The sequence below is a fragment of the Manihot esculenta genome, chromosome 9 (genome assembly GCF_001659605.2).
Source record: "Manihot esculenta cultivar AM560-2 chromosome 9, M.esculenta_v8, whole genome shotgun sequence".
NCBI classification, from domain to species: domain Eukaryota; kingdom Viridiplantae; phylum Streptophyta; class Magnoliopsida; order Malpighiales; family Euphorbiaceae; genus Manihot; species Manihot esculenta.
In genome coordinates, this window is record NC_035169.2 from 17154379 (window position 1) to 17166870 (window position 12492).

Genomic DNA, 12492 nt, shown 5'->3' on the forward strand with positions numbered 1-12492 from the left:
ATTAATTATTTATATAAACAAATTTAAACATAAAATATTTTATAAAATAAAATAAAATAAAATACATCATAAATATTACTTTTTAAATTTAAATTATTTTAAATCTAATTATAACAGTCAAAAATTTGTTGAATTAAAATTTAATTAGATCGAATATAAAAAATATATGATCCAGTTGACATCCCCAGTAAGATATTTGTTATAAACTTGGGAAAGAATTATGGAAGGATCAATATGAAATTATCCAAGCCTGCCCTCATTTCTTCCAATACGTTTTCCCTCTTCCGTGTCTGCCTGAAACGTGGCCCATGTCACTCTCCAAAACATGTCAGCAGCCCCCATCTCCATGATCGGCAGCTCTCGGTTCTTCCCAAAATCCACTCCCACAGTCCTACCCAGTCCGTTCTCCCGATCGTAGCATCGAAGCCACCAGCAGGTGTACCAGTTAGACCCATGCCCTTCTCCTTCTTCTCCATCATTTTCCATCTCCATTTAACCCAGCTTCTGAACTTGTCTGCACCAGAACCCACGAATCTTTCCATACACGATTCCAATCAAAACCAGAAAACCCAACGCCAACTCCCTCTCTCGACTAACCCTCCCAAAACCGGAATACCCAGAATCCGCACCCTCCTTAACTTCAAAATCCAGACCACAACAGTGGTTTTCTTCGATTCTGAGCCCCACAGAGCCGATTGCGTCTTTTCCCGAAGCAGAATGACTAAATATATCTCCATGAAAGCAAGGCCAGATTTGTTTTATTCATCTCAACCCCAGATGCAACATTGAGTCCAGCTTCACTGCTCGGGTAATCCATTGATTTCCAGAACCTCTGATAAGCCTTTGCTTACGGCTGATATACCAGTTTAATTCCTGCCAGTGCTTTCCTTTCTCCTAAGGTTATAGGTAAAATGGAGTTGTATTCGTAATTTTTAGGCTGCTGTTTGGATTAAGAATGGATGGATGAGTGTGAGGTGATTAATGCATTTGTGTGTTTATTTATGTGTTGGTGGATGATATCTGATACATGCTTATGCTTTTACACGTTTCCAGATTGTTGTTTTAGTTTTGTGTGGCTAAAGTTCCCTTCTCTAAAAGGAGAGAGATTCTGTTCTGGTGGGGATTGCATATGTTGTTGCAGGTTTAATTGTTGATAATTGAAAATAATGCCCACAGGATTATAAATTGAAAGATGAATCTGGGATTTCAAAGCATTTATTTAAAATCATAATAATAAATTAAATTTAAAAATAAAAAGTTTTTGATTTAAATGAGAGTCCTCCTAAATCATTTAAAATCTTAATAATAAAAATTCTAAAAATTATGGTTTGAAGGAGTTGGAGCGAAAGTCCTTGGATCCGTTTAAGAATAATTATAAAAAAATAATCAATAAATAGTCTTTCATTATTAAATAATAAACTCAAGTGGTAGATTTTATATCATATTTTAAATGTGCAAATTGTAATATCTTTGCTGCAGGTCAACTTGTATTTGGAATATATTTTAGAGAGAATTTGCATATTTGTGATCATTTTAAATTTACTTAGAAAAAATAAATTAATTAACTTCATTAGTGGATTGAACTCTTTAGGGTTAATTAATTACTTCTTTTAAATTAGAGTTCTGATTGAAAGAAGAAAGTAATTTTGACTCATAATAATTTTATTTTAAATAAATTTGTAAATAACAAATTATGTGTTTAATTTTCAAGTTGAAATAATGAAACATCACTTCGTTGAGTGGAAGTCTTCACTAATAGATTCAATTTTCTAGGTATTAATTAATTTCCTCCTTTCAAATTAGAATCCTAATTAAAAGAAATAAAAATAACGACCCATATTAATTTACCTTCTCATTTTCTTAAATATTAATTATGGAACACAAAAAATAATAAACAATACTCCGTTTATTTTAAAGTTCAATAATATTAAAAACAATTTATGAAATAAAGGGACCATCGTCCCATTTACGCACAAGACTTTTTTTTTTTTTTTTCAAATTGCCATCCTTTTAAAAATTATTCTCAATAACCTGATGTGATTTTTTAAAAAATAAAATTGATCCCACTTAACATCCACTCAAAATAAATTAAATTATAAGTGATAATGATCGAAATTTAACAAATGAAAAATACGTTCACACTCAAATAAAGAGATATCCGAACACTTTAACATTTGAATTATCGTCATGTTTCGTTTTTTTTTAATAGACCGAATCTTGACACGAAATTACTATTATTATATATTTTCTCATTTTGTCTAAAATTACGAGATTTTTAATTAATCACATCCACCACCAGTTCATATTTCCTATTTTGCAGATTCCAACTAATCACAACATAACATCTATCCGATCGCATCATCCACTTAATTTCATCGATAAAAAAAAATTAAAATTCTTTTAAAAAAAAACATAACTTCACTTTTTACAACATGGCACATTTTTTCAAATTTGATCTAAAAAATATTAATGTTATTATCTAATCCTTCAAATTTTAATTTTCTATCTTTAAATTATACAGACTGAAGGTCAAATTTTAAATTCAAGCAAAAATTTTAATTGATTGGGGAAAGAACAAGCATAGGATGATGAAACAAGAGTCCTTCACAACAAATTGGATTTGATGGCAAATCCTTTTCAAGAAGGCTATGCCATAGTAATCATAATGACATCATGGTGATAAGGATAACATGACTTGCATTATGACTCAAGGAAGGAGCAAGCTACTACCATACTCACATACATGCAAGATTAATGCTTATGGCCTAGACAAGTGGTAGTTAGGATTTATCACTTTCTATTGTTTGGTGAATATGGTGTTTACCAATTTGTTTGAGGTATTTTTATCTTTTTAAATAACCCTAGTTCCAAATGCTCTCATTTTCTTCTTTTTCAGTGATTAATGATGACTAGATATTTGATAATTTCATTAAACTTTTTCAGTCAATTGTGTTTTAGTGATTAATTTAATGAATACATATGAGTTCTTTTATTTCTTTAATAATTTTCCTTTGCATGATAAAGATGTGTAGCCTAATTTTTAATAAGAATTCAATTAAATTAATTTTTTTTATTAATTTTAATGATTTGAAATTTAATAATTAAAAAATAATTTATTTTTAAAAGAAAATTGTACTAAAAAGTAAAATAAGTGTGCGAAAATTCGTTTGAATATATATATATATATATATATATTTAAAAGAAAGCAATTGGCAGGGGAGAGCATAAATCGGTTTGAATCGAAAAATCGAACCGAACCGATTTATTTCGATTTAATGGTTCGATTAATCGAAATATTTGGTTTGATTCGGTTAGTATTTTTCACCTTATTCATTTTTCAGTTCGGTTCGGTTTAAACGTGTTAAATAACCGACAAACCGAATAATCGATTTTATAGAAATACTGATTTTATATGTATTTTTAAATTTTACATGAATTTTTATGTATTTTTTTAACTATTATCATTATGTATTCAGAGAATATATATTGGTAAATTTATGTAAAATATTTATTAAATTATTCTATTGAAATTAAAAGCAGAAAATTAAAAAATTACAAATTTCAGTTTGAATCAAACCGAACTGAATCGAACCAATTTTTATCGGTTTGATTATATTTTTATAATCAGGTTTTTTAATTTTTAATATCTTTATAATTCAATTTTTAATTTTTTTAGTTCGGTTCGATTCAAAATCGAACCGATCGATTGCACAGCCCTGCATCTATGCCAATTCGGTTTGATTAATATTTTCCACCTTATTTGATTTTTAATTCGGTTCGATTTAAATATATTAAATAACCGATAAATTGAATAACTGATTTTATATGTGAAATACTAATTTTATACATTTTTAAATTTTATATAAATTTTTATATATTTTTTAAATATTATTATCATATATTCAGACAATATTTATTAATAAATTTATGTAAAATATTTATTAAATTATTTTACTGAAATTAAAAATTAAAAAAATTATAGATTTCAATTTGAATTAAACTAAACCAAATCAAACTAATTTTTATCAATTTAATTATATTTTTATAATCGATTTTTTTTTTGTTTTTAACATCGTCCGGTTATGTTCCGAAACAATTGGCAAAGGCAAAGACAATGGCCCATGGCGCTTTTTTTTTTTTTTTTTTTTTTTTTTTCTGAGCGTCATTATTATACTAATAAATGACAGAAATTTCTGGCGGCCAAAAGGCTTAAGACGATGTGTTTAATTAATTCCGGATTCATCAAGTTATTCCTTTAAATTATTGATAAAAGGAAGTTATTCCTTTAAATTATTGATAAAAGGAAGTTATTCCTTTAAACAAAATCCAATTGAATTAAATTTTTTAAGAGAGTTTAGCTAAATGATTTCAAAAAATAATAAAATAAAAAGAGCTTAGCCAAATTTTGGAATTACAATATTAAGCTAAATATACTTGGGTTGATTTACATAACACGTAAAACTCTATTTGATTGGTCGTCCGTAGGCGCAATTGTGTTCGTTTCTTGTCGGAGAGATTGGAGATAGAATAACGTTTAGTCCAAGACTACTTCAATATCAACTGCTAGCTCACAGATACAGAGTTTTCCTCTATCCAAGGAACCTTTTCCACCGTTTCTCTTTCATCTCCCTTTGACATTTTTGGTAACTTATTGGGCTTTCTCTCTCTACTGTGTTAAATTCAATCTATTTCATTTGATTTTTTTTTTTTTTTGCGATCTTTGAAACTTCCTTTTGCTTTCTTGGTTGCTGAGAATGGGATAGAAACCAAATATTAGAAACTTATTTTTCATTTTTTTTTCTTTTTTTTGTTTTATCAGCAACTGAATAGCGAGTTTGATCCTGGTTATTGTTTATTCTTTGCTAAAATTTCCTTATTTTTTGCCTTTTACTTTTTCGTTGATTTATGTGATTTTTCTTTGTGTTGATGCTTAATTTTGTGATTCATTTCTTGTTGGGTGTTCTATTTTCGCCTTCCCAGAAAATGGAGGGAAAGGATATTCCCTTTCTAGAGCTAAATAATGGAAAAGATACTCCCCTTTTAGAGCTAAATGATTTCATCTCCTTTTTCTTTGGCACCTTCAAAGAAACAAAATAGAGAAAGGAAAAGGGAAAAATAATAACCATAGCAATAGAGCAGTAGTGGGTCTTTATTGGCACTTCTATGGCTCCTGATGATAGCCTGCGTTTTTAATTTTTGTGATCTTCTGTTATTATTATTATTATTTAATTTGTGGGTATCTCAGAGTTCAATTTTTGGAAGTAGATGTAGGGCGTTTTGAAGACCAACTAATCATAGTTAAGCGTTATTAAATCAATTATATTATACTAGTAGAATTTGGCAATGATCTGAATGGAAAGTTATCAAATTTAATTAAATATTAATACAGCTGATGGTTTAATTGGTTTTGTTTGCTTGTTTTGATTTGTTTTATAGGTTAAGAAGATTATCTATCTATGTTATTGTTGATATAATATGATGACTGAAAGTCATAGTAATGCAAGTGCAAGCTCACCCTCAAGTTTGAATAGCAGCCTCCCAGATACAGAGGATGACCAAACCATTGCAAGCATCTTAGCCGAAGAGGAAAACTCAAATGTTGCTGGAAAGCTTGGGAAGAGACTTTCTCATTTGGATTCCATACCAGTAGGTCACTTTCCATATCTATATTTTGCCTTTTTCCTCAAATACGTAAAATCATAACATTGGTTTTTTTTCATGACTTTCATTACATATAATTGCTTGGAAAGCATGTTTGAGGAAATCAGGTAAGTTTAACATGTTGAGCATGTCTAACACCTGATGGGCTATCTATAGATGCATGTTGTTTAAGCAATACTGTAGAAGATAATTATACTAAGGATGGTTCTAGCGATCATATAACTTATTGGAGTTTTCACTTGGGTGAATCTCACTGTTCACCTATCTATATCTCACTCTTCCTGATATTAAAAAATGCACCAAAATATTCTCTTTTGTTGGTGAAAAAAAAAAAACTCAAAAAAGAGTGAGTTTGAAGATTTTTTAACTCTAGGAGTTGGGTGTATTTGGTAATTCCCATCTCTGCTGGAATCAGCTGGGCTGTGTGAAGAAATTTGAGTCTTCTTAAATTCCCATTAGTCTTAGTTAAAAAGGTCTTTGCTGTATCTTTAATATATACATCTACTCAATACTAATTTTTTCAATAAAATTAGGGAGAATTCTTCAATGGCTCCTAGGTTTTTCTTCAGTTGTGCTAGAAAACTTTGGTATAATCCTGGCTTGAAAGGCCTAATCAATCCTCCATAAAATGACATCAATTTTGTTAATGACACTGAAAATGATGATAATTTTTTATGTCCACACTTCACAGTGCCAAATCTGTGCTGAAAAACCTGTCTTTTCTTTTCTATGTTGCTTCTCATTCGTGCCCATCTAGAAATCTTATTTGTCTTTATTAATTCTTCCTTTCAAGGTTTTTCAAATCAATCTAAATCTAGCCCTGAAATTGTTTTGCTAGGTCTCATAGTTCATTTGGTCATTTTATTTCTCTTAACGAGGGAAAATCTTTAATTCAGTTAATTACGTAGCAATGCACAAAGGGGCGATAACTTCCCAATTCTGTTGTACAAGCATTTACTATTAGATAAGCCCATCCAAACAACAGATGATTAAGCAGAACATTCATGAAGATACGTGGCATTTTCCCCAAAATATAATATAAACAACCATGTGGTGCATAGGAAAATATTCTGTTTGCAGAGGAACTATCCTTGTGAAAGTAAAGAAGTAATAGTATTTTGTTTCCTGTGAAAGTATAAAGAGTTATAGATAGTGCTCCTTATAAGGAGTTATAAATTTATCGTTGTGAAAGTATAACAAGTACTCCTTATAAGGAACTGTAAAATGTATAATACTGTTTGCAAAGGAACTGATGGTGTACACTACTTTATATCCAAAACTGATTTCACATATGCAGATAAAAGGCATGCACTCTATTCATTTGTAGGAACTGAGAAGTAGTGTGTAGGAAGAACTTATCAATGGTTCGTTGAACTTTTATGCAGTTCCAAAAATTTTCGGTCAATTACTCATGTGTTTTGGTGATTGTGAATTTCTTTTAAGCTACATTCTTTGCTAAATTTATCGGTGTGACTATGTGTTAAGAGACATAAACAATCTTCAATGTAGCCATTGTCCTCATTTTTGTTACTAGCATTTCCCATTTGCATTTTGTGTTGCTTTGGGTATTTGTTTGGCTACAAGTACTTACCTAAGAAAATAGAGAAGAGAAAGAAATGAGGAATAATTAACTAGACTATACCCTAAAGCCCTTGGGTTTAAACAGAATTTGCAAAAGCTCTAAATAAGAAAATATACATAATTACAAGCCTAAAATCTTCCTTGTTAGTATGAGAAATTAATTCCTAATCTATTGCATGATTATAGGAATTCCTAATCTTACTTTAGATTTTCCCTGAAGTTGGAGCAGATATATTGTATGCTTCAAGCTTGTTACAAATGTAATCAATTGTAGATCAAAAGGATTTTATAATGATGCCTTCTAACTAATCGTTTATACACCCGAACTCAATCTTTTGTTTAATAAATAACAATCTATCTCTATATGCTTTGTTTTTTTTTTTTTTTCCACTAAACATGGGATCTGAAGCAATATGGAGTGTAGCTTGACTATCACGAGTTAATTTCCTCACCATGGCTTGATGCTCTGTCTGTGCATTTGATCTGACTACCATATCTTGCTTCTTACTCTTGGAAGATATTTGTTAGCTACTATTATGTTTACAAAAAATACACTCAAGGGTTGAAGAAAAATAATGATTGCTCTGTCTAGACTCCCCTTGAGCAGCAAACCTAGTGGTTGCTTCACATAGACTTCTTCTACAAGTTCTCTATGCAAGAATGCATTTTTCATGTCCAACTGATGGAGAGGCTAAATAAAACATGGTTGCCATAGAGATGAGCAAGTGGACATATGAATTTTTGCAACATGAGAAAAGGTATCACTATAATCAAGACCAAAGATTTGAGTATATCTTTTTGCCATCAATTGAGCTTTAAGGTGATTAACCTTTCCATTTGGACCAACTTTCACTGTAAGCACCCAATGACAGTCCACTAAAGTTTTACAGTGTGGTAAGGGAACTGCCACTTTAGTTTTATCATGTGGTGAGGAAACTATCTCCCAAGTATCATTATCGTGAAGAGCAGTAATTTCCCTTAGCTATAACTTGTTGCCAACTAGGATAACACATTGTTGATAAATTGATAATAAGGCATGATATGAAGGGGAAGAATTGAAGAAATTATAAATAGGATAAAGATTGTGAGGGGTTCGTGTACCTTTTCACAGGGCAATCAGGAGGTTAGCATCGTAAGTTAAGGGCTCAAACAGTGTAGGAGATGATGTTGAAGCAGGCAATGAGTTACTGAGAATAATGTGTAGACTTGTATAATTTGAAATAATATTAACTTGGATAGTAGGCAAACGTATGAGTGAGGTCGTCTTGAGTAGACCTGAAATGACGAGTTGGCTTCGGGTCTGGAAGAGTAGGAATAGAAATAGTGGTGGAGATGGAAGTTTGATTAATTGTATTTGGTGCAAAAATGTTACATTTGTTGAACCAAAGTATTTACTAATATTGGGATCACAGCTAAGTAGCCTTTCTGAAAACAAGAGTATCCTAAGAACAAAATCTGGTGGATTTGGATTGAAGTTTGCCCTTTACACACTGCTGAAGAGGAAATGGAATTTGATTGAGATAGATAATTGACTAAGTGATACGAGCAAGGAAATGACACGATGCTTCAAAGATTTAAAATGGAAAATTCCAAATCATGACAAATCAATTTACCATCGCTTAATTCAAGGCTTACGAGATGAGAACTATATTTGGGAAGTATGAAAGAATAAGAAAATAAGCAACACTCTTCAATACATGTGGACGCGCAACACAATTTCAGATTGCATAATGTATTTATAGCCAAATTGCATTTAAGCAAATTTTGTTATTTTGGTATTTTAGTATTTTGTGGAATTTATTTTAAATTAATTTGGCCAATATTAGAAGCCAAATTCGTGCAACCCATTTAGGAATGAGATTTTTCCAAGACAAATTAGGAAAATGATCTTTAATGTAATATAGGTTTGACTATTTGATTAAATACCCTTCCTATATTGTAATTACACCTTCATACAATAGAATTAGGATTTGGAGGCTATAAAAACGCCTTTAAAGTGGCTGCCATAATTACCCAATGAATAAAGATGATGTTATGAATAATATTTGGTTCTTCTCTATTATTTAGCAACTTATAAAGATTTAATTTTGTGCCATTCTAATATGGATCTCCTTCATACTTAGTTAACTTATCAAGAATTTCTTGTGGCGTTCTCGAAATTGGAATCGCTTGATTGTCTATATTTCTAATCACATTGGTTGGTTAGGGGTGTGGTAGAGCAACCTTCGTTTCATTATTTATGTTTGTAATCACATTCGTTGGTTAGAGGTGTAGTAGAGCGACCTTCGCTTGATTATTTATGTTTCTAATCACATTGGTTGGTTAAGGGTGTAGTAGTTCGCTCCATTATCTATGTTTTTAATCATATCCATTGGTTAGGAGTGTATTAGAGCAACCTTCTGATTACTCGTCCTTCAGTGCCACATCTAACTTTGTAAAGTCAGGTAATGCTTTCTCTCTTAATAATGGTACATGGATTATCGATTCTAGTGCGAATAGATACATGACAGGCTTTTCTATAGGCTTTCTCAATTATTTTCCTTCTTTAACCAAAGATAGTGTCAGAATTGCTGATGGCTCTTTTACTCCCATATCCGGAACAAGTTCTGTTATTTGCACATCCAACATTAAATTATCATTTGTCCTTCATGTTCCCCACTTTCCTGTCAACCTTTTATCTGTTAGTGCTATCACCAATGCCCTTAATTGTAAAATTGAATTCTTTCCTAATCATTGTGTTATTCAGGATCTTCGCACAAGAAAGAGGATTGGTAATGGTAGGCTGCATGATGGCTTATATATGTTGGAGGGTGATCTAGGTTCTTCAATATCTCAAGCCTGTTTTGGAGAAAAATAAAGATGTCAATCAGGAAATAATTTAGTGGCACAGGCGGTTAGGGCATCTATCATTTTTTGCCTTGGAAAAACTTTATCCTAATTTGTTTGCTAGAACTCAGTTTGATTCTCTATTTTGTGATGCTTGTTAGTATGCTAAACACACTAGAACATCCTATCCTTTGAGTCATAATAAAAGTCAAATTCCTTTTGCGACTATTTATTCTGATGTTTGGGGGCCTACTCAAACTGTTTTCTTGTCTAGTAATCAATGGTTTGTCACATTTATTGATTATTGCACTCGAATGACTTGAGTCTATTTGATTAAAGCTAAAAGTGATGTCTTTTGTTTGTTTTCAATCTTTTCATAAGATGGTTTGTACTCAATTTGATATTAAGGTGAAAATTTTGAGAACTTACAATGGAAGAGAATACATGAATAGTAGTTTTTTTCCTTATTTGGAGAGTAATGGGATAGTACACTAGACTAGTTGTCCTTATACTAGTGCTCAAAATGGTGTTGTTGAGAGGAAAAATAGGCATCTATTAGAGGTAGCTCGATCTCTTATGTTCACCATGAATCTACCTACAGCATATTGGGGAGATGCAATCCTTGCATTTGCTTATCTTATCAATAGAATGCCTCTCAAGACCCTTGATTTTATGAGTCCTTTGGCGGTTCTACAAGGGAAGAATTCATACATTGTTCCACCAAAAGTATTTGGGTGTGTTTGTTTTGTCCATATTAGGATGACAGGGAAATTGGATCCCAAGACCCTTAAATGTGTGTTTGTTAGGTATTCTCCAACACAGAAGGGATACAAGTGTTATCATCCTCCCTCTAGGAAATACTTAGTCAGTATGGATGATACCTTTCGAGAAACTGAACCACCACCCATTCACCTCTTCAGGAGGAGAATAATGAGCAAAAAGAGGTGATCCCAAATTCTGTGATTCTGAATTATATGGTCCAACTAGAAAGTTTGAGTTCTAGTAGACAGAGGGAGATATCCAATCAGGGAGAGAAAATTGGTTGTTTGGACAAGCCAGATTTGAGAAGGTATTCGAGGAGAGACAAGGCAGAAGAAACCATTATGCAGTCTACTCAGAGTCAATAATCTTCTTCTGGTGAGTTACCCACAACTCTTGAATGCTCCAATGACTTAGATAAACCTATTGTACAAAGAAAAGGGGTCAGATCTTGTACTGAACACTCTATTTCTAACTTTGTTTCTTATGAATCCTTGTCTCCTTCCTATAGAGCCTTTGCCTTATCTATTTTCTCTGTGTCTATTCCGCAGGATTGGAAGAAAGCTCTTGTAAATCCTAAATGGAAGGAAGCAATGATTGAAGAGATGAAAGCATTGGCTAAAAATAAGACCTGAGAGCTTGTCACTTTCCCACCTGGGAAGAAACTCATTGGTTATAAATGTGTGTTCATAGTGAAACACAAAGCTGATGGCACAATTGAATGGTTTAAGGCTAGATTGGTTGTTAAAGGATTCACCCAAACCTATGGAGTGGATTACCAAGAGACATTTATCCCAGTTGCAAAAATGAACTCAATCAGAGTTGTGTTATCTTGCGCAGCCAAATTGGACTGGGACTTGCAACAGTTTGATGTGAAGAATGCTTTCCTCCATGGAGATTTAAAGGAAGAAGTGTTCATGGAAATTCCTCCTGGGTTCGCTGATGAAAAGACACAAGGAAAGGTGTGCAAGTTAAAAAATGCTTTGTATGGGCTAAAACAATCTCCCAGAGCTTGGTTTGACAGGTTTAGCAGAGTCATAATGTCCTTTAGTTACCAACAAAGCAATGCTAATTACACTCTGTTTATCAAACGTCACAGGCGTAAGATCACCCTTTTTATTGTTTATGTTGATGATATAGTGGTGACAGACAATGATAAAGAGGAAATGGCTCAACTAAAGAGGTTGTTGGCTCAAGAATTTGAAATCAAAGATTTAGGAAAACTGCAATATTTCCTAGGTATTGAGGTGGTTAAATTAGAAAAAGAAATTTTCATCTCCCAAAAAAAGTACATTCTGGATCTTTTGGAGGAAACTTATATGATGGGGTGTAAACCAGCAGAATCTCCCATTGACAGTAATCACAAGCTGGAAGCAGGAACTGGTGAGTCCGTGGATATTGAAAGATACCTGAGATTGGTAGGAAGGTTGATTTATCTCTCACACACTCGAGCGGATATAGCCTATGCTGTTAGCTTAGTCAACCAATTCATGCATGACCCTCGCGAGACTCATATCAAGCTGTATTTTGCATCTTAAGATACCTAAAGTCTGTGCCAGGAAAATGACTTATTTACTCCAAACATGGTCACCTCCGAGTTGAAACTTTTGTAGATGCAGATTGAGCAGGATCTTTCGATGACAGGAGATCCACCTCTAACTACTG

At 32.3% G+C, this 12492-nt stretch overlaps 1 protein-coding gene across 3 annotated transcripts in view; it reads left to right on the forward strand.

The window, feature by feature from the left end:
• Positions 1-4385: 4385 nt before the first annotated feature.
• LOC110622895 (OVARIAN TUMOR DOMAIN-containing deubiquitinating enzyme 11) overlaps positions 4386-12492 on the forward strand; it is a 50551-nt gene continuing 42444 nt past the window's right edge. Inside the window, exons 1-2 of one of the 3 annotated variants that reach the window (XM_043960253.1) lie at positions 4386-4643; positions 5437-5646. In XM_043960253.1, coding sequence (XP_043816188.1) covers positions 5476-5646 — 171 coding nt within the window. In that variant the 5' untranslated portion in view covers positions 4386-4643; positions 5437-5475. The remainder of the gene's footprint in view (positions 4644-5436; positions 5647-12492) is intronic. The other 2 variants (XM_043960254.1, XM_021767604.2) reach the window with 2 other exon arrangements.